This window comes from Lissotriton vulgaris, chromosome 10 (assembly GCF_964263255.1).
Source record: "Lissotriton vulgaris chromosome 10, aLisVul1.2, whole genome shotgun sequence".
In the NCBI taxonomy this organism is placed as follows: Eukaryota; Metazoa; Chordata; class Amphibia; order Caudata; family Salamandridae; genus Lissotriton; species Lissotriton vulgaris.
The window spans coordinates 233244993-233263733 of record NC_141698.1 but is presented as its reverse complement, the minus strand read 5'-3'; the positions used below and the strand labels follow the sequence as shown (position 1 = coordinate 233263733).

Here is an 18741-nt window from a genome sequence, read left to right as displayed (position 1 = left end):
ACTTGATGATAATAATGAAAAGTAAACATAGCCTTCTCTTAATGTTAACAGAAAATGTGACCTGTGCTGATTTAAAAATGACCTACTTTGAAGGTGTCTGGGAGCTACTGTTAGTTTACGATCTACTGGTTGGAGACACCTGCATGTCAGTCCACCAATTTGTCATAGCTATCTTTTTCCATATGCCACGGTTATATAGATACCCAGTCAATACCTCTTCGGAGGTGGGTCTGCGGACCAATCTCAAACGAGGAAGACCTGCTGGACCAAACGGGCAAAGTGCCCATCCCTACAGACCTGACAGTCCAGACAGTAGTGTTTGGCAAGCAAGTGTAGGGAAAGCCACGTTGCTGCCTCGCATGTGTCCAGGACCGGAACTCCGCAAGCTAATGCAGTGGTGGCAGCTTTAGCTTTTGTGGAATTAGCATGCAACCACTCAAGGGGTTGCTTCTTAGCCAGAGCATACTAGATTTTGATACAGAGAACGATCCATCGTGAGATAGTGCTCTTGTGTACGGCCCGACAGTTCTTCGCTCCAATATACCCCTCCAAGAGTTGGTGGCCCACCGGAACATTTGTGTGCAGTCAAAGTAGAACAACAGTGCTCTTTTTGAGTCCAGATGGTGAAGTCACTCCTCTTCCTAGGGGGGATGAGGTGGAGCAAAAAAAGTAGGCAGATTGATAGTTTTGCCTAAGTCAAATGGAATAAAGGAAGCTCTCGTACGAAGCACCAACTTGTCTGGGTAAATGTTAAGATAAGGAGGCTTGGATGACAAGGCCTGAAGCTCACTGACCTTCCAGGTAGATGTGATTGCTACGAGAAAGGCTGTATTGATGGTAAAGTGGACAATTGTGCAGAGGCTCAAAGGGATAGCACATAAGTATAGTGAGGACGCGATTGAGATCCCACTGAGGCATAACAAAGGGATTGGGAGGGAACATATGTTTCAAACCTTTCAAAAACCTATGTAAAAGCTGATCGGAAAAGGGATGTTGGGTCAGGAATTGCAGAGAGATATCCTTTAACAGTGACCAGAGCAGAGTGCCCTGCTGGGCAAAGGAAAGAACACACAGGTGCACCTGAGAAAGGGGGACAGAAAGGGGATCAATACGTAGTTCTGAACACCATGCCGCAAATTTAGCCCAATGGCAGACATAAACCATCTTGGTGGAGGACGCCTGGTGGCCAAGATAACATTACAGACTTCGGGTGGAAGATCGAAGGCTATTAACTGTTGCTGCTCAATCTCCATTCAAGAAGGAGGAGCGTTGGCAGGTTTGGGTGGCGAACCCTCCCCTACTGCTATGACAGAAGATCCTCCCAAAGGGTCAGCCTAACCAGAGGACCGATGGCCATGCTCAACAGCTTGAGATACCAGACTCTCTGTTCCCAGTCCAGAGCCACAAGGATGACTCCGGCCCAGTTGTTTCTGATGATCTTGAGAAGTCTGGGCCAGAGTAGTATGGGTGGAAAGGTATACAGGAGGCCTGAGCTTCACTTGAGATGAAAAGTGTCTCTGAGCGAGAGTCGACTTAAAAACTACCGCACGCAGAACTGCTGACATTGAGTGTTCTCTGTGTTGGCAAACAGATCTAACCAAGGTTCTCCCCATTGCTGAAAGAGACCTTGCACCATCTCCGGATAGAGATGCCATTTGTAATCTGCTAGGCACCTTCAGCTTAGTTTGTCCGCTCTGGAGTTCAGAGAACACGCCAGATGTTGAACCACCAGGGATATGCCCTATTGTTCCATCCATGTCCCACCCTGCTTGTTGCAGTACCACAAGGCAATGGTGTTGCTTGTGAACACTTGCCTCAGTCTTCCCTGGATGGAGGGTAGAAAGGAGTTCAATGCTGATATGATCACTCAAAGCTCCAACATGCTAATGTGAAGTCTGGATTCAGCCAGAGACCAAAGGACTATGTTCACTAGCTCTCCCAGATGACCGCTCCATCCCAGGAGTGACGCATCTGTCATTACCATCAGATCCGGATGGGGAGGGAAGAGGGGTATGCCAACACCGCAGGTCCTTCACAGTTCCCTTTGAGATCTGGACTATGGTGGGGTGATTTCCCTGATGTTGCACCCACTGAAATTTCAGGTTCCACTGCCGTGCCTGCATATGCCAACGAGCATGTGTCACAAGTAGGATGCAGGAGGCCATGAGGCCCAGCAGCCTCATAATCGGTCTCAATAAAATCCAGGATAGAGGCTGAAACATCGGTAACGTAGCCCGAATATCCTGGACTCGCCATTTGTGAGGATAGGCCAGAAACTGCACCATGTCCAGATCAGATCTGATGAAAGGGAGTGTCTGACAGGAGGCCAGCCAGGATTCACTTTGACACGTTGATAGAGAACCTCAACAAATGCAGGAGGACCACTGTAGTCTGGAGGTGGGAGGCAATGGCCTGGGGTGAGCCTACCTTCATCAGCCAGTAGTCAAAATAGGGGAAGACTGGTACCCCTGATCTCTGCAGATGAGTTGCAACCACTGCCATTGTCTTGGTGAACACCCGAGAGGCACTGGTGAGACCAAAAGGGAGCACAGCAAACTGAAAATGCTAGTAGCTTACCATGATATAGAGTCTGTGGGCAGGCAGAATGGAAATGTGAAAACGGGTGTCCCGCAAGTCCAATGCTATCATCCAGTTTCCAGGGTCTAGGGCAGACAGAGTGAGCATCTTGAGTTTCTCCTTCTTCATGAAGATATTGAGAGTGCGCAGGTCGAGGATAAGATGAAGGCCTCTGTCCTTTACCACAAATTAGCAGGAATATTAACCTACTTCTGTTGCTGGCACTCTCTCTATGGTTCCTTTGGGCAAAAGAGCTGTCACTTCCTGGCAGGCAAGAGATAGGTGGTCCTCCGTCAGCCTGCTCTATGTGGGTGGCATGGATCGAAAAGTAGTATCAAAGAGGAAGGAGTAACTCCTTTGGACAATCTGCAAAACCCACATGTTTGATTTTATGGAAGTTATGCAGGGCAGGTGATGTAGAATCCTGCCAACGACTGGATGCCCATGATGACACGTGGGCAAACTAGAAGGATTTTAAAGCTGCAGGGGGACTGGTGGGCTGACCTGACCACTGGCCACCCGACCCATGGGCCAGTAGGAACCGCTGCCATGCAGAGATTGGGAAGGTTGTACACCACAGTGATTGGGTAGGTGAAAATGTGGTTGCCCACCCATTCTATTGCCACAAAAGGAGCAAAAGGTGCTTTGAGGGTGACGAGGGGGCCATACAAAGGCCCAAGGACATGGCTGTAGCTCTGCTGTCCTTAATTGCAGAGCCACTGTTGACAAAACCGTCTGCCTAGTGAGTTGGTGGTGTCAAGTCTACAATGGATGGTGAACTTTGCTGCAGCAGCAACAGCCTATGAGAGCACGGCCCAGGCCTGCTCTAGGACCGTTGACAGTGCCTGGGCAACCATATGTTACAGTGCATGGGAACAGCAGCCCAGAAGGCTAGCAGTGTTCACAGCCTGCAGTGCCAGGCTAGCGGAAGAAAATATCTTCTTTGCAAGATTGCCCAGCCTTTTGGAGTCCGAATCCGACGGTACGGTAGAGAATGTACCAGAATTCATGCTAGACATGGAGGCTTGGACCACCAAGCTCTCCGGAGTAGGTGTTGGGTGAGGAAATTTGGGTCACAGAAGCGGGGCCGTGGTGGCAGGCAATATGCCTGTTCACAGGAGCCCCTATGTTGGGCTTAGACCAAGTCCCAAGAAGGACGTCAGTTCGTGCTCATTGAATGGGAGAAGCAGTTCTGAAGAGGTCACTCCTAGCTGAAGCACTTCTATCAAGACGTTAGTCTTGACTGACACAAGGGCCAGGAACTCAGCTGCCCTCCGCACTACCATTCCATAGTAGGCTCCCTCCTCCATAGCCACGATAAAGAATGCCAATATCTGGCGAAGTATCCAGTCACTGGCTTCACTCATATCCTCAGCCCAGTTCAGTTGTTCCTCAAAAGGCTAGTATTCTTCAGGGTCCAGCGACCCCTCCCAATCTTCCCAAAGTCCTAGCCCGTAAGAATAGGGTTTAGGCTCTGGCCCAAAAGGCAGATCTGGATGGCTTCAGATGACCCCCCTCTTGCTCCGTGTTAGAGACAGAGATGAGAATAGGGATGGCACCCACGGAGGGTGCCAGCGGTACCGGGAGTATCAGCCTTAGGATCGGCACCAGGGAAGGTCGAGGTGGCATGCCCGGTACCAATCTGAATCCATCAATGGATCCCTGGGGTCCGTACTGAACCCACAAGGCCCGAAGGCACACCAGAGGGAACGGGCCACCCAAAGATGAGGTGCACAGCCACATAACATTCACTCGATTGGGAGGGGGTCACTCCATCTCCTGGAAACTCAGGGAGGCGTGGAGCTGACCAAGAAGCTGGCTGAACTGTGGAACCATTGGCAGACAGACAAGCTTTTTTTGTGGGACTTTGACTTACCCAAATGACTCACTGACTTCAACTGGGATGTCAATCTCGGGCTCCGCAACTGCTACCGGGACCTTCATCGTGACCGGGACAGTGAACATTGCGGAGTCACATGTCAAGCTGCCATCAGCTTGGGGGATCGCTCCCTCAAGGCCTCCAGATGCATGGCGCAACAGTCGGGGAAAGCCTTCAGGTTGTAGTCCCGCTCCAGGCACCAAATGCATACAAGGTGCGGGTCTGTCACCAACATCTGTTCGGTGACATGTGCCACAGGGACTGAAGCTGCCCTTCCTCAAGTACATCCTTGCTGCGTCAATAAGTTAAACTTCAAAAAAGACTTCTACACCACATTGAAAAAACCTTGTAAAAAAGTGACTAAGGGGTAGCTCTTCTCAGATCTGCGCTGGCTGGCGCGGAAAGAAAAGAACTGATGACAGAGTGCCTAGGTGGCACCTACATATGCACCACGAACATCACTTCCGGCGCGGACATACGTCAACAACGCCACCCAGAGCCGAACTACACCACCTATCGGCACGCAGGTGTACCGCTCATGAAAAATTTCCGGATTCAGTCTGATGCCCTGAGAATATGCTAAGGTAAGGAATCTGCGGCTTTGGCTGGGCTCTGTTCCTTGACCTACACTCCCTTGGTCATTTTTCAGATCCTACAATGCTCCCTGGGTGGCAGTGTTGTCTGTAGTTACTTCTTGATTCTGCCTACTCTGGACAAAGTGATATTTGCAGGGATCCACCATCTGCCTCAGTGTTCATGAGTTGGGGCTGGCCACTATTTGTGGCTGTCTGGATAACTTTAAACATAGTCCGCCTATTAATGCACCTTTTTCATCTACCAGGCTTCTTTCGATTGCAGGTCTTATATAATGCACTGGGACCGCTCTAGGGGTTGGTGTTACCCTTATAGGTTTATGACCTTTCTCCATTACAGATGGTAATGTCACACCTTTGTTCTTTGCCCCTTCTCCCACACCACAGGATTATGCTGCTCTGAGATTTCTTGCCCTTCACATTCCACTAGACGAAGGATCACTCAACAATCTCCCTGAGCTCCCTCCACTGCAAAGAGACAAGCCATTTGCCAGAACAAAGACCTCAATGATGCTGCACCTTGGGGCCTAACTGCAGCTCCTGGAATCCTGGAGAGTACCTCTATATCTGATGACATTGATCCAGCTGGCAGAGGATGGCTAGGCCATCTTGATCTCCCCAGAAGGCAGAGTGCACTCAGCAAACATCTTTCAGTTGCTCAGTGGGATAAAGTTACCAGCAGCACAACAGATGCATGCCTGTAGCATCATTGCCCTGCATCACTGGGTAATTCTTGCCAATATCCCCTGGATGGTCCCTCCCCTTCTCCCATGGTCCACCTTGTGGTAGGATGGTATGGCATACTCCTGATGTGCTGCAGAGCTGACCTTGAGGTGGGTCTTGGGAGCACTGCATACTATAGTGTCTTATGTAAGGTTTTTTTTTGCTTGGCACTATAAAACACTTTAAGGCCTTAAATGTAACAAGAAACACAATGCTAGTTAAGTGATGGTTGCAAAAAGCCACCACCCAGAGCTGCTTTGATTGTGATGATCCTTTTCTAACAGTCACAAAGTTCAGGAGAACTCAGTTATCAGTTAATGAAAGTTTGATAATACTCTGATTTTAGTTGAGTTGTGGCAGTGTGCTCTCTGTTATCAGAAAGTGAAGGTGGTGCTCGTAGATTAGATCTGAAGTGAGCAATGATTGCATAGGGGTGCAGAAATGAGAGCAGGTCACAGCTTGGACATAAGAGAAAGGGTTTGACATTCATTCTTACCTTACTCTTGACGCTCTCACAAGACTGAAGACTGGCGAAGATCTGGCTCTCAATTGCTTGTACCCAGAGCTCTCTCTCATCATACGCTGACGCCTCAAAGTGCCATGTTTGTCCCGTTAGCGACACAATGACGAACTCAAATGACTCCTCTTGTTCTGGAAAAAGTAAAACATCCATGAACCAAAACAAATAAATAAATACAAATGTTTGTACAGTGTCTACAAAAGACAGAAGAAAGAACAGCATTCAAACAAATGTTACTGCCATTCATTTCACTTCTCCTACAGCCTTAACAGTGCCAAAACCCCAAATCTGGAAGAGATGTTGTCAGGCGGCTAGGTCATTGACCGTGCAACCTGGAGAATGTGTTCTAATTTTTGCTTTGGCACTTGATGAAAAATTGTCAATTTTTAGGTAAATCGCTTTATCTTACTGTACATATGTTCAAGCTTAACCTCCACATTTTGTATGCTTTCAAGTCACAACATGACAGTAACACATCATACAGTACTGCCTAAAGCTCATGTTTGAAATATTCTGGTAAACTGAAAAAAAAACGTCTATGTAAAGCGCCTCGCTACTACGTAGAGCTAGCTCAAATACCTTAAAACAAGTGGCGCAGTGCAAAACTGCCCAGTTTTTACACATCAATAAAATGTAAATGCAAATGATACCTGACACACAAAATGAACGTACACTTTGTACATGAGTTCTACCTGTCATATTGATTCATGCACACATTGCATTTGACACTGTTGTTGCAGGAGAATCTTTATTGTAGAATTTACTTTTCGCATATAGAATGTTTACTAATGTCAAAAGAAGTACTTTTGAACCTTCAACTTAGGAACTGTTTTCACTAATTAAGAGATGCATTTAATAAAAAAATCTAAAAAAAATGTTTTGATGTTGCTCAATAAAGTGACAGACATGCAATAATAAAAAGTATATGCTTCAAGGCAACTAAATGGATTTACGGTTATAACCTGTGCTACAATGCAAAGATGAAATTAGTAATGTGTAATTGTTCCCAAAACCAACCTCTTTACTTCACTGCTGAAACATTACTCACGATTCCTGAATGTGTGCTATAAAGTCTGTGTAACTGTTAGGGATATCATTTTAAGCTCTCAATGATCCTTATTTGTGTGCCAGTTTAGTACAAGTAAAACGATAAAATTTATTCAAGTCAAGAAATACTTTATTCGGTTCAATTTTCAAAACCACAAAAGTACAAAAACACACAAAATGGTCCACTGGACACCATGCAGCATAATGACATAACAATTCAGTATAAAACGTACCCAATTAAAAAGCTAAAAAATGCTGACACACGGTGTAAAGTTTTAAGAACAGCAATATATACATCATTAAATAATTAAAAAAGGAACATAAGAAAATTAGTTTAAAATTTGATTCAAGTTACGGGGTTTGATATTTACAGTAATTCATCTAGGGCCAGTTAATCTTTTTGCTAAGTCTCACCGCTATGCTTAGCAAACTAGCTACATTGTAGATCTCCCAAATGTTTGATAATAATTGTAAATATAATATAGCTGGCTTAACTTGCCTAAACCCCTTCCCCTTCAACAAGGGTATGATAAACTTTTTCCTAATAGTTTTAAAATAATCACAGAAAAACAGGAAATGTGCAGTATCCATGATTGAATGGCCATCACAATTACACAACTCTAGATCATGTTGCTTGGTCCAACCAGGACGGCCAGAAATTAACAGTGGAAATTTGTCTAACCGAAACTTTGTTAAAAGGAATCTATGATTTGGATTGTTCACAACCTTTAAGTAAAGTTCCAGAGTATGTCCAGTAGATACGATCAATTGATGAGTCCTGACCGATGGCTTTAACAGTTCCACCCCTTCTCTGTCCATCCCTCGGTTCAACAAAAAAGTGTTTTTAACCCACTTCAGGTCACCTCTAACAAGGTTAGATGGTTCATTAAACAATTCAGGCCGACCTAACTTTACACATAGTTGATGTACGTATTTCAACCAAGGGATCTTGTCCCAATGATCTAGCGTTAGGCAGTCCTTAAAAATTTCATGGTTCACTTCCAATTCCAAGTTAAGCCAAACTGAGATCCATTTAAGTAGGGGGGCCATGGCGATTCGATCTTCCAGGTAGTCCACGCCGCATTCCTGGTGTACTATGAAGCCGGACGTGGATCGTGGCAGGGAGAGAATCGTTTTAAGGAAGTTATCTTCCGTTACCTGAAGCATTTTAACTGGCCTAAAACCCCATAAATCTGCACCGTACATGGCGATTGCGATACACTTAGCGGCATAAACCTTTAAAACTGCCTCTAGAGGTTTCACCCCTAGCTTGCGTGAGAAGCCCAGCACCGCTGAAATAGAACGTGCCAGGGCATTTCTTTTCTCCAGTAGTTGAGGGTTCCACGTCGAACAGTCATCAAATACCACTCCCAAATAGGGAAATCCAGAGACCCTTGTTAGTTTATGCCCATTGCATTGCAGTGTCATTACATTTTTCCTGAGCTTCCCTTTCTGAGCCACCACCATGACGTGAGATTTTCCATAATTAACACTTAAATCAAGTTCTGACATAAAATCATAAAATGAGTTCAACAGGCATTGGAGACCCACTGCAGTTCTGGATAGGAGAGCAGCGTCGTCCGCATATAATAATGCGGGTAAAAGATACTTCCCTGCTCTCGGGATGTCCTTGTTCGCTTCTCCCAAAACTCCACCCAGATCATTTATGTATAGTGTAAAAAGCAGGGGAGCTAAGATGCATCCCTGCCTTACACCGTTGGTGATTCTAATGTCATCCGTGCAGTTACCTTTTCTATCAAATCTTACCCTGGCTGTTAAATCTCTATGGAGGTCCGCTAGGAAATACACAATATTAGAGTCTATTCCTATCTTGAGAAGCTGGTCCCATAACTTGGATCTGTTAACTCGATCAAATGCCGAGGACAGATCCATAAAGGCAATGTACATGGATCCTGGCTTCGCGATTGTGTATTTCCCTATAAGCAATTGCAGATTCAGACTTTGGTCTATGGTACTGCGCCCCTTTCTAAAACCATACTGTAAGGGAGAGAGGGTATTAGTGTCCTCTAGCCAGTCAGTAAGTTTACATAGAACCACTCTCCCTAGGACTTTTACCGCAGAATCGATAAGGGATATAGGGCGGTAATTGCCAGGGTCACCCCTATCCCCTTTTTTGCAGATAGGGACAATCACCGATTGAGACCATGTCTCTGGAATGCCTGTTTTAGAAATTCTATTAAAAACATTTGCTAAAATTTTGGACCAAAATGGGATATTAAGCTTAAAAAGGTCAGAGGGAACACCATCCGGCCCTGGAGCCTTGTTACTAGTCATTTTACCAATGGCTACGGCCACCTCACCCTCATCTACAGATAGGGTGTAAGGCAGTTTTTGTAAAGGTGGTCGAAGCCTCTGCCCCCAAAGTTTCTTGTTCATAAACAGACTTAAAGTGCAGGTGCCATTTATCCTCTTGGATTCCACAATCCATTTCGTTGTTACTAGAATTAGAAAAGTAGGGTTGGTTGACCACAGCCCAAAACTTGGTGCTGCTTTTCAGTACATCTATTGATGTCAGCTCAGCCCAAGCGTCCTCTCTAATCTCGCGCCGTCTTTTTTCAACTACTGACTTATATTCTTTCCTAAGGGTGGCCACAAGCGATCTATCCACTGGTTTAGTTTTAAGGGCCATTTTTAGTTTATGGTTGGCCACAGAGCAATTCTTGTCAAACCAGCCTTCCTTCCCTCGCGCTTTGCCTCTATCCTGCCGTGTCAGATTGGAGACTATGTCGAGGCAAATCTTTTGGGTACGCCTCCACCACTTCATTGTCCCCCGCCTGATCATCCATACAAAGCTTTAGTTCATCCCGGCTACTGCAACAGAGGTTACTGAAAAACTCCTCAGGAACTATCTTGCACCATTTAATTCTACGGCCTTGGTCAGTCAGTCGCATGTCGCATTTGTCCACCAAGTTCAACCTACTTTCCCTAATTGCAAATACATTGTCAATCCTTAGTACAACTGGGTTGTGTTCACTAAAGTGGGACCGCACAACTGAATAACTAGTGATATGGCTTCCACAGCTGCGGCTTAAAAAAATGTAATCAATTACAGACCCGCTACCATGTCCTGTAAATGTTGGAATATCCTCATCACACCCATAAGGTAGCGTTAACCCATTTTCGGCTACCAGAGTTTCCAAGAATATGCCCTGGTCAGAATGCTCGAAGTGAATGTTCTCCTCATTCGGAGGGCCAAATAAGACATTAGAGGGACATTTGTCCTGACAGCTATGAACATTAAAATCCCCCATTAACATAATAGTACAATCAGACTCCGATGACTCATCAAATTTAAACAGAAAAGAGTTTAACATCATCAGATTACTAATCGAGTGGGCCCTATCAAAGGAATTATAAAAATGTACTACCAGGACATTGTGAGAGCCTTTACGGGTAATTTCAACTGCGAGACAATAGGGGCATCCAGTAGCTATTTCCTTGTAGGTGCCTGAGATTTTAGCAGATACCAGAGTAACCAAGCCCCCTCGTGCACGCCCCGAGCAGAGGTGACAGCTGGGAGGAAAAGTGTAGTAAAGCCATCAACAGTAAGTATATTTTGTGTGTCCCAGGTTTCCTGTATGGCTATTATGTCCATAGTCGCTATAAAGTTCCTCCATATGGGATCATCAATTTTACTCCTGAGGCCAGCAATGTTCCATGTTGCCACGATCATCTCACCCTTCCCCAGTGTTTGATCCTTTTTTTCTGCCAGTGAGTCCCCTCCTTCGACACCCTGATTGATGATAGGAATTAAGTCAATATTTGACTCCTGCACAGCCTGAAAACTATTTTCATTTTGTGATGGGGTTGGGGAGATATTTTGCAACCAATTGAACGATGGACCCTGTTTTTGTCAATCGACCCAATCCAAATTTGACAAACACTCATAACGATTGACCATTGGGGTGTAAAAATGGTTATCGTACCCATTAACATTCTGTGGATAATTGTAAAGATGTCCATTCTGTGACCCTACAACAAACCCACCTTGAATAGATCTGCCTCTTCTTCTCTTAACCAGGTTCCAGTTGTCATCACCACCCTCCTCCCAACCGTGACCTCGCTCCTCCCACGGGGCATTGAACCTGCGCCTACTTTTTTGGTCACTTGGGCCCCTTAGCCAACTCCATCTTTTATCCACTTGGTTCTCAGGCAAGTAGAAATAAGAGAGTGGCCTTGCAGTGACAGTACTGGCTTGGTAACAAGAGGTACCTCTGCAAATATGTTCTACCACCTGTGGGTTCTCAAAGGTTGCCACAACACAATCCCCTTGTAAGTTTTTTCTATTCCCACCCACCCAAGGGGCTCTCTCCACCATTAGGATGTTGCTGGGGATGTTTGGTGGTAGGGGATGATTGTTTGATAACCAGTGGCAAACTTTATTTTTCAATGTCTGGAAGGATTCCACATAAGATGGTGATATTTCTGTTACACCAGTTAAGATAACTACATAAGGACAGGCGTCTGGGGGTAGATGGATATTTCTTCGGGCCTCCTCCTTATCTCTTGGGGCTGAATCTAAATTTGGGGTCAAGGGTATAGGATCTTTAAATTTAACTTGAGGGGTTGTCTTGGGTTTAGCTGGATTGGGTATTTGGTTGGGGTCAGGGGTCTTAGCCTTTGCACCTACAGTGTTTGGGGTATTGATCGGGTTTTTTGGTACGATGTTTTTACCCAGGGTGACATTTTTATCGGCCAAGGATGGCTTATTTACTTTGGTCACAACCTGGGGGGCCGTGTTATTTAGACTGAAACTAGGGGCACTTATGTCTTTGTGGATGTTTTTCAACACCGTTTCTAAACATCGTAGCCTTGCCTCTATAGGTTCAAGGAGGATCTTTAACATTTCAAGGATGTTATTATTCGTCACAATTGTCCCACTTCCATCTAGCTGAATTTCCACCGGGTTGTTCTCTTCACCACTTACTTCCATAATTTCCTCCAAACTGCTATCTACAATCGTATCATCTGAAGGGCTCAATGGTAAACCAGCAATTGCTAGGTTTGCCCCCTCTTTTTCCTTTACACCTACCGCCAGGTCCCCACTCACAGCCACAGGGTCTACAATGGATGCATCCTGATGGGTGTTTTTAACTTTCCTAGCTTTGCGAGTAATTGATTTGTTGACCTTATTTTTGGCGAATTGCCCCCTCTTTCAACCCTCTTTCATTTATGTCAGTGGCCGTCGGTCGATTATTCGCCCTCGCTGTTACCAGATCAATATCCGGACCGCCCTCTGATAACAAGATGGGATTAGGGGGGACCTCAAGGCCCTGTTGCAAAGTTAGTAAGTGCTGGTCCCCGTCATTGTCTTTGTCTAACCTGGCCCGGTTGTTTGGGCAAGTCAAGGTGCTGGGCGTACGTGCCTGAGCAATGAGACCTAATGAAGATCTTTTAGCCATGGCCAAATCTTGGGACACCCATCTGTCCATTAAAACAATCCCTTCATCAATTAAGGCATTGGTACGGACAATAAAATCATCAAGGGTGCCGGTTAGCTTTTTTACTCCCCCAGCAGCCATACTTCTAGTCTCTCGACAATCCATGACAGTACTTGCTCCCACTTACTAGTAAAACAGTGGAGTTTTATCAACACAAGATTAGCAATCCAGGTTACCGGTTACTGGTATATACTGCACCTGTACTTGATGATGAGGTGTCCAATGATCAATACGGCGGGATGACTTGGGCAGGGGGTATGGCCCAGGCCAGGCTCCTCAGGCCTCTGAGGGCCACAGAGGGCCCGCCCTTTGCCCGGGCTTAGCCCCGGGCATCCCGCTCGCGTCCCGCGACGCTGAGGGCACAGTTGTTTATAGGCCCCTCCTGTTGCAGCACTCGCGTCAGGGTATGCGCCGCAGCAAGGGACGCCGGGATCTGTAGTCCCGAGGCGGCTGGTTTGCTCGGCGTGGGTGGTCGTTGGCGCTCCTGCGCTTCTCCGGTCCCGGTACTGCTGCTCTCTCACAAGGACACTCTCTCACTCGGAAGCGTTGTGTTCCCCCCGCTCCACCGAGGGCACAGTTGTTTATAGGCCCCTCCTGTCGCAGCACTCGCGTCAGGGTATGCGCCGCAGCAAGGGACGCCGGGATCTGTAGTCCAGAGGCGGCTGGTTTGCTCGGCGTGGGTGGTCGTTGGCGCTCCTGCGCTTCTCCGGTCCCGGTACTGCTGCTCTCTCACAAGGACACTCTCTCACTCGGAAGCGTTGTGTTCCCCCCGCTCCACCGAGGGCACAGTTGTTTATAGGCCCCTCCTGTCGCAGCACTCGCGTCAGGGTATGCGCCGCAGCAAGGGACGTCGGGATCTGTAGTCCCGAGGCGGCTGGTTTGCTCGGCGTGGGTGGTCGTTGGCGCTCCTGCGCTTCTCCGGTCCCGGTACTGCTGCTCTCTCACAAGGACACTCTCTCACTCGGAAGCGTTGTGTTCCCCCCGCTCCACCGAGGGCACAGTTGTTTATAGGCCCCTCCTGTCGCAGCACTCGCGTCAGGGTATGCGCCGCAGCAAGGGACGCCGGGATCTGTAGTCCCGAGGCGGCTGGTTTGCTCGGCGTGGGTGGTCGTTGGCGCTCCTGCGCTTCTCCGGTCCCGGTACTGCTGCTCTCTCACAAGGACACTCTCTCACTCGGAAGCGTTGTGTTTATTCAATGTATGGATTATTTTTAAATATATGTACTTTCAACGCAGTTCTCATCTATACCTACTACTGTGCAGTTTGATTGCTTATAATGTGATCTATGCAATATGAACTAAAAGTACTAAAGAAGTTATATATATATATATATATATATATATATGCTTAAATGTGCACATGCATATTAAATATGCATCATTTGATTTACTCAAAAAGCTTGTATTTCATTTGCTAATTAATGTGCTCCCGTATTCTGCTGACTTGCTTTTTGCAGGTATTCTCTTGCCGGCTTAGAATAGATAAAGTTCTTTTAACAGAAATCAGAAATAGATGCATATCTGGGAAAGGAATTTGACTACGAGTACATGATAAACCTCTGGACGAATAAAAGACTATTATGCTCTAGCCTGAGTGTGTGACCAAGACAGTGTTCCTATGTCCATCGTGGGATTTTTCTCTACTGTTGTAAAGTGTGACATGTGAATCCACCAAGAGATTGAAACAAAAACAGTGTCCTTCGATTAATGATGCAACCAAAGGGGTGATGCCCTCTGGACTTGTGGATTACAACTTATCAACGACCCCACTGAACCTGGTCAGAGTTTTTTAAGAACTCTCTTAGAAGGCTGCTGTTTCTTTGCAGACTCTTTACTGAGCCCTTTTCTGCAGACCTTATGTTGAACCTTTCTTGGACTCCTACCCGAGTCATTTCCTGGATCCCAATTGCCTTTGAAGGGACTCTTTAACACATTCCCCTATGTTCCGATGCTTTCCCTAAGTGTGGTTTAGAATAACACTTAATTTTGACTTTCTGAAGACTCCTGACCGAGCTTCTGCAATGCTACTGCTGCTGTTGCTAATACTCTAGTGTCTTATCTCTATCACTGTCTATAGAGCTATTTGAATCCTGAACTCGGAGGCTTTCTGTGCCTTGGTTTGTACTTGGACGAATTAGATTTCTAATGCATAGAAAAGACCAATTGAGAATAGTATCTAAGCATCAGATTCTCATGTTATTGTTCTGGATAGCAGGAACCGAGGTTCTCTTTTGTTTAATTCTTGCTCACTTAAACTCCCTGTTGCTGTCTTTTATCTCTACAGTATGGTCTTGAGAGTGATTTATTTGAACTTAATTACTAATCTGTAATAAACATCCTTGAACTTGGCTACTGATTCCTGGTTCTCATTGTTTAGCCAAATTGGTTGCACGGTTAATTGAAATTGAACATTAATAGGACAGGAAATGCTAACTCTCATTCCCCTCAGTGCAACATTTAAGTATCAATTGGAGGACCAAGACAGAAAGTAAGTAAATGATTTAATGATTCAGTAAAGGAGGAAAACTAAACTCCTACAGTTGGCCCAGAAATGCTGGATCACAAGCACTGACAAAGCCAGTAGGTTGTCTTTTCTGTAGTAAATGGGCAGAGGGGCCGAAGGTCGGACTGGTCTATATAAGACAGACAGTCAGTGTCTGATGGGCTGGTCTTTCAAGTCAGTGTAAGAGCAGTCAATCTTTGGTTCGATTCCATGAACCATAAAAGTAAACAAGTTAAAAACATACAATAAAATGCAAATCACAGTGAAAGATATATAAGATAAATTACATTTGTTATGATGTATCTGTTAACCCCTTAAGTGCTGCCTCGGTGCATTGGCCGACGGCAGCACTACCGCCCCAGTGCTGCACACGACCATTGGACGTCCATTCAGCACTAGTTCCAATGGACAGCGCAGCACTGGGGAGGAATGTTTAATAGCATCTATGAGGTTAATGATAAAGTGCAATGTAGTTAAGACAAAAACCAAGGACACAAAAACCTCAACATTGTCAATATAAAGGACTCATAAAGGGTATGCCAAGTTGCCCAGGATGTCTAGACGGCTAACTGTCAAACAATTTGTCACTCAATTTTACTTGGATCTGCATAAAACTCCTAAAGAATAAGAATCAATCATAAAAATGCATTATTAAGTTAAAATGGTCAATACTCAAAGTGCAAGTGCAAACTTCATGTAATATCAACATGCTACATTATTGAAACTTTTAAACTCAGTGATTTCCTAATTTTGAAGCCCCACAGATAAAAATAATAATAGCTAAACAGCATACTTCTGACTCTAGGCATAAGAAACAAAACGGACAAGTGCTATGAGATCTGGCACCAAAAGACTATGGGATGGGTCGTAAAAAAGACCTTCTAGGTTGAATGTAGAAGCCACAAAAAAAAACAAGAAGTGGGCAAGTGGTTGTTTTGCGATGCCATCACAGGGACAAGGTGCTAAACTATAAAATCATGAACAATGTTGGGGATGCGCTACCAAAAAGTGAACCATACCTAATCTAAAACTGGTAGAATGGAACCTATGTTCTATATTGGTAACCCACAGAAGATAGCGTTCATCCCCCACCTATTGTTTAAAAACTAAATAACACAATACTGTAACAGAAGAATGTTGATTGTGAAGTCTAGTCTGGGTTCTATATTGATAGAATGCAGTTTTTTTTTAATTTCAAAAGGTTTTTTATTGGTAGTTTCAAATAAAACAAAAGGAAAAAAATGCTGAGCAATACATACATGGAGTACATAAAAGTAAACGGTTGTGGTATATGGGATTAAAACATTGGCTATCATATTGGTAATTGGATGGGAGATAATAAGCACAAACAAACAATCAGGAGCATAACATAAGATAAAATGATGTAATGAAGAAAATCATAAAATTGAATATACAATTTGTGTCCACAGGTTATTGAAGCTTCTGTCGCGAAAGTTTAGTTAACCGGCTAGATAGACAAGGAGCATGGGCAGATCTAAAATGAAGTGAAGGCGACCGGGGTCGAGAGCGTATGTAGGTGACTCAAGGTGGTTTGTAGCGCTAAAACAGTTGTCAAGAGCGCCCCACAATGGTCTTCGAGGGGGTCGCGATGGTGAGTGTTGAAGTGATATATTGTCAGCACCTCTAAGATTGGTTACCCAATTTAACCAGCAGGCAAAGGAGGATTCTCGGGCATCTTTCCAATTATTGAGAACAACTTTCACTGCAGCCATGAGGAGTAAGTCTAATAAGGCCCTATCATTGTTGTTAAGGGACGTGGCTTTGAGGAAACCAAAGACTAGGTAGGATATTTCTCGTGGGGGGGGGGGGGGGGAGAAGATCTTTTTGAGAAACTCGAAGACTTTGGGGCATATGTAGGTAGCCGTTTGCGATTCGCAAACACCGAAATTTGGTGAATTTCGGCGTTTGCGAATCGCAAACGGCGTTTTGATATGTAGGTGCCACTTAGCAAAATAAGGAATCGCAAAAATTGCGATTCCTTATTTTGCTTATAGCATTTAACCTCATCGCTGCTTGAGAGATTCCTCTGCTGTGCTGGACAGCAATAAAAATGGGTGTTGTCATGACGAGCTCAGCTCGTCATAAGCACACGAGCACTGTGCTGTATGACGAGCTGAGCTCGTCATGAGCATGGAAGGAGTTAAGGAATCGCAATTTTGCGATTCCTTAAATGCTATGTAGGGGTGCTTTAAAAATTGCGATTTTTGCATAAGGAATCGCAAAATACCAGCTACTTCAAGTAGATGGTATTTTGCAAATTCCTTCAAAAATGCATTTTAAAAAAAAATTCAAAGTGCCATGTGGCGCACAGACATGCCCTTAGGGCATGTATGTGCGCCACATATACTTACAGGCACATTCCAGGGGTGCAACAGGTGTCCTTTGGACATGCTGGCACCCTTGGAATTGCGATTCTCAAATTGCGATTTTCTCATAGAAAATCGCAATTTGAGAATGTATCCTCATTCATTCCTATGGGCCTCTTAGTCCATAGGAATGAATTGGACACTCATTCCTTAATTGCGATTCGCAATTTGCTAATCGCAATTAAGGAATGTTAGAGATTCGCAAAAAAAATGTGAATTTTTACCTACATTCCATTTTGCTATTCTCAAATAGCGATTCCTTAAAATTCGTTATTTGGGAATCGCAAAATGGAAATTACCTACATATGCCCCATATCATATGGGAAAATGGGGAGGCCGACACAGAGTCCTTATTGGCTCAATTCAACCAGGCTCTGACTCAGACACTGGATGCAGTGGTTCCGGCAAATGATAACAAACAGGGACCGAGACGAAGCTCAGCTCCTTGGTACTCAGGGACTCTAAAAACGGAGAAATCCGCCTGCCAAACTCTAGAAAGAAAATGGAGAAGGACTAAACACGAGAATGACAAAATAAAATACAAAAAGGCGCTAGCAAATTACCATCACAACATTAAAGGGGCCAGATGCACCTTTATTCAGACACAAATTGAACAGGCAGGGAATTCCGTAAAGACACTGTTCGACATAGTGAAGGGCTTTTCCTCTCCGCAAGCATGTCAACAACAGCCGGTGGAAACACAAGAGCTGTGTGAAGCGCAATGTCCCTTCTTTAATGGAATCTTACTCTATCGACCTCCAGGTTCGAGAACCCATTTTACGCACAACCTCCTCCAGTCCCTTGAACCCTATTTCGGCCGAGATAACTTTTCTATCCTGGGTGATTTTAACTATCACTTAGAACGCCATGACCTTTCTGATACCTCATGTCTCACTGAGGCTCTGGAATCATGTGGGCTCACGCAGCGTGTTATCGGAGCCACCCATCGTGCAGGACATACACTGGATGGTATCTTCTCCAATGACCCCCGTCTGACTATTAAGGATCCGATTCATCTATCCTGGTCTGACCATCTGGCGGTTCCTTTTCT

At 45.2% G+C, this 18741-nt stretch overlaps 1 protein-coding gene across 1 annotated transcript in view; it reads right to left on the bottom strand.

Annotated features, from left to right (window-relative positions):
* The window catches only part of AGAP3 (ArfGAP with GTPase domain, ankyrin repeat and PH domain 3), a 1596783-nt gene that overhangs the window by 119254 nt on the left and 1458788 nt on the right, over positions 1-18741 (bottom strand). The window contains exons 14-15 of the mRNA XM_086940918.1: positions 6269-6423; positions 2839-2880 (exon numbers count right to left, since the gene is read on the bottom strand). Of these exons, the coding sequence (XP_086797044.1) occupies positions 2839-2880; positions 6269-6423 (197 nt within the window). The remainder of the gene's footprint in view (positions 1-2838; positions 2881-6268; positions 6424-18741) is intronic.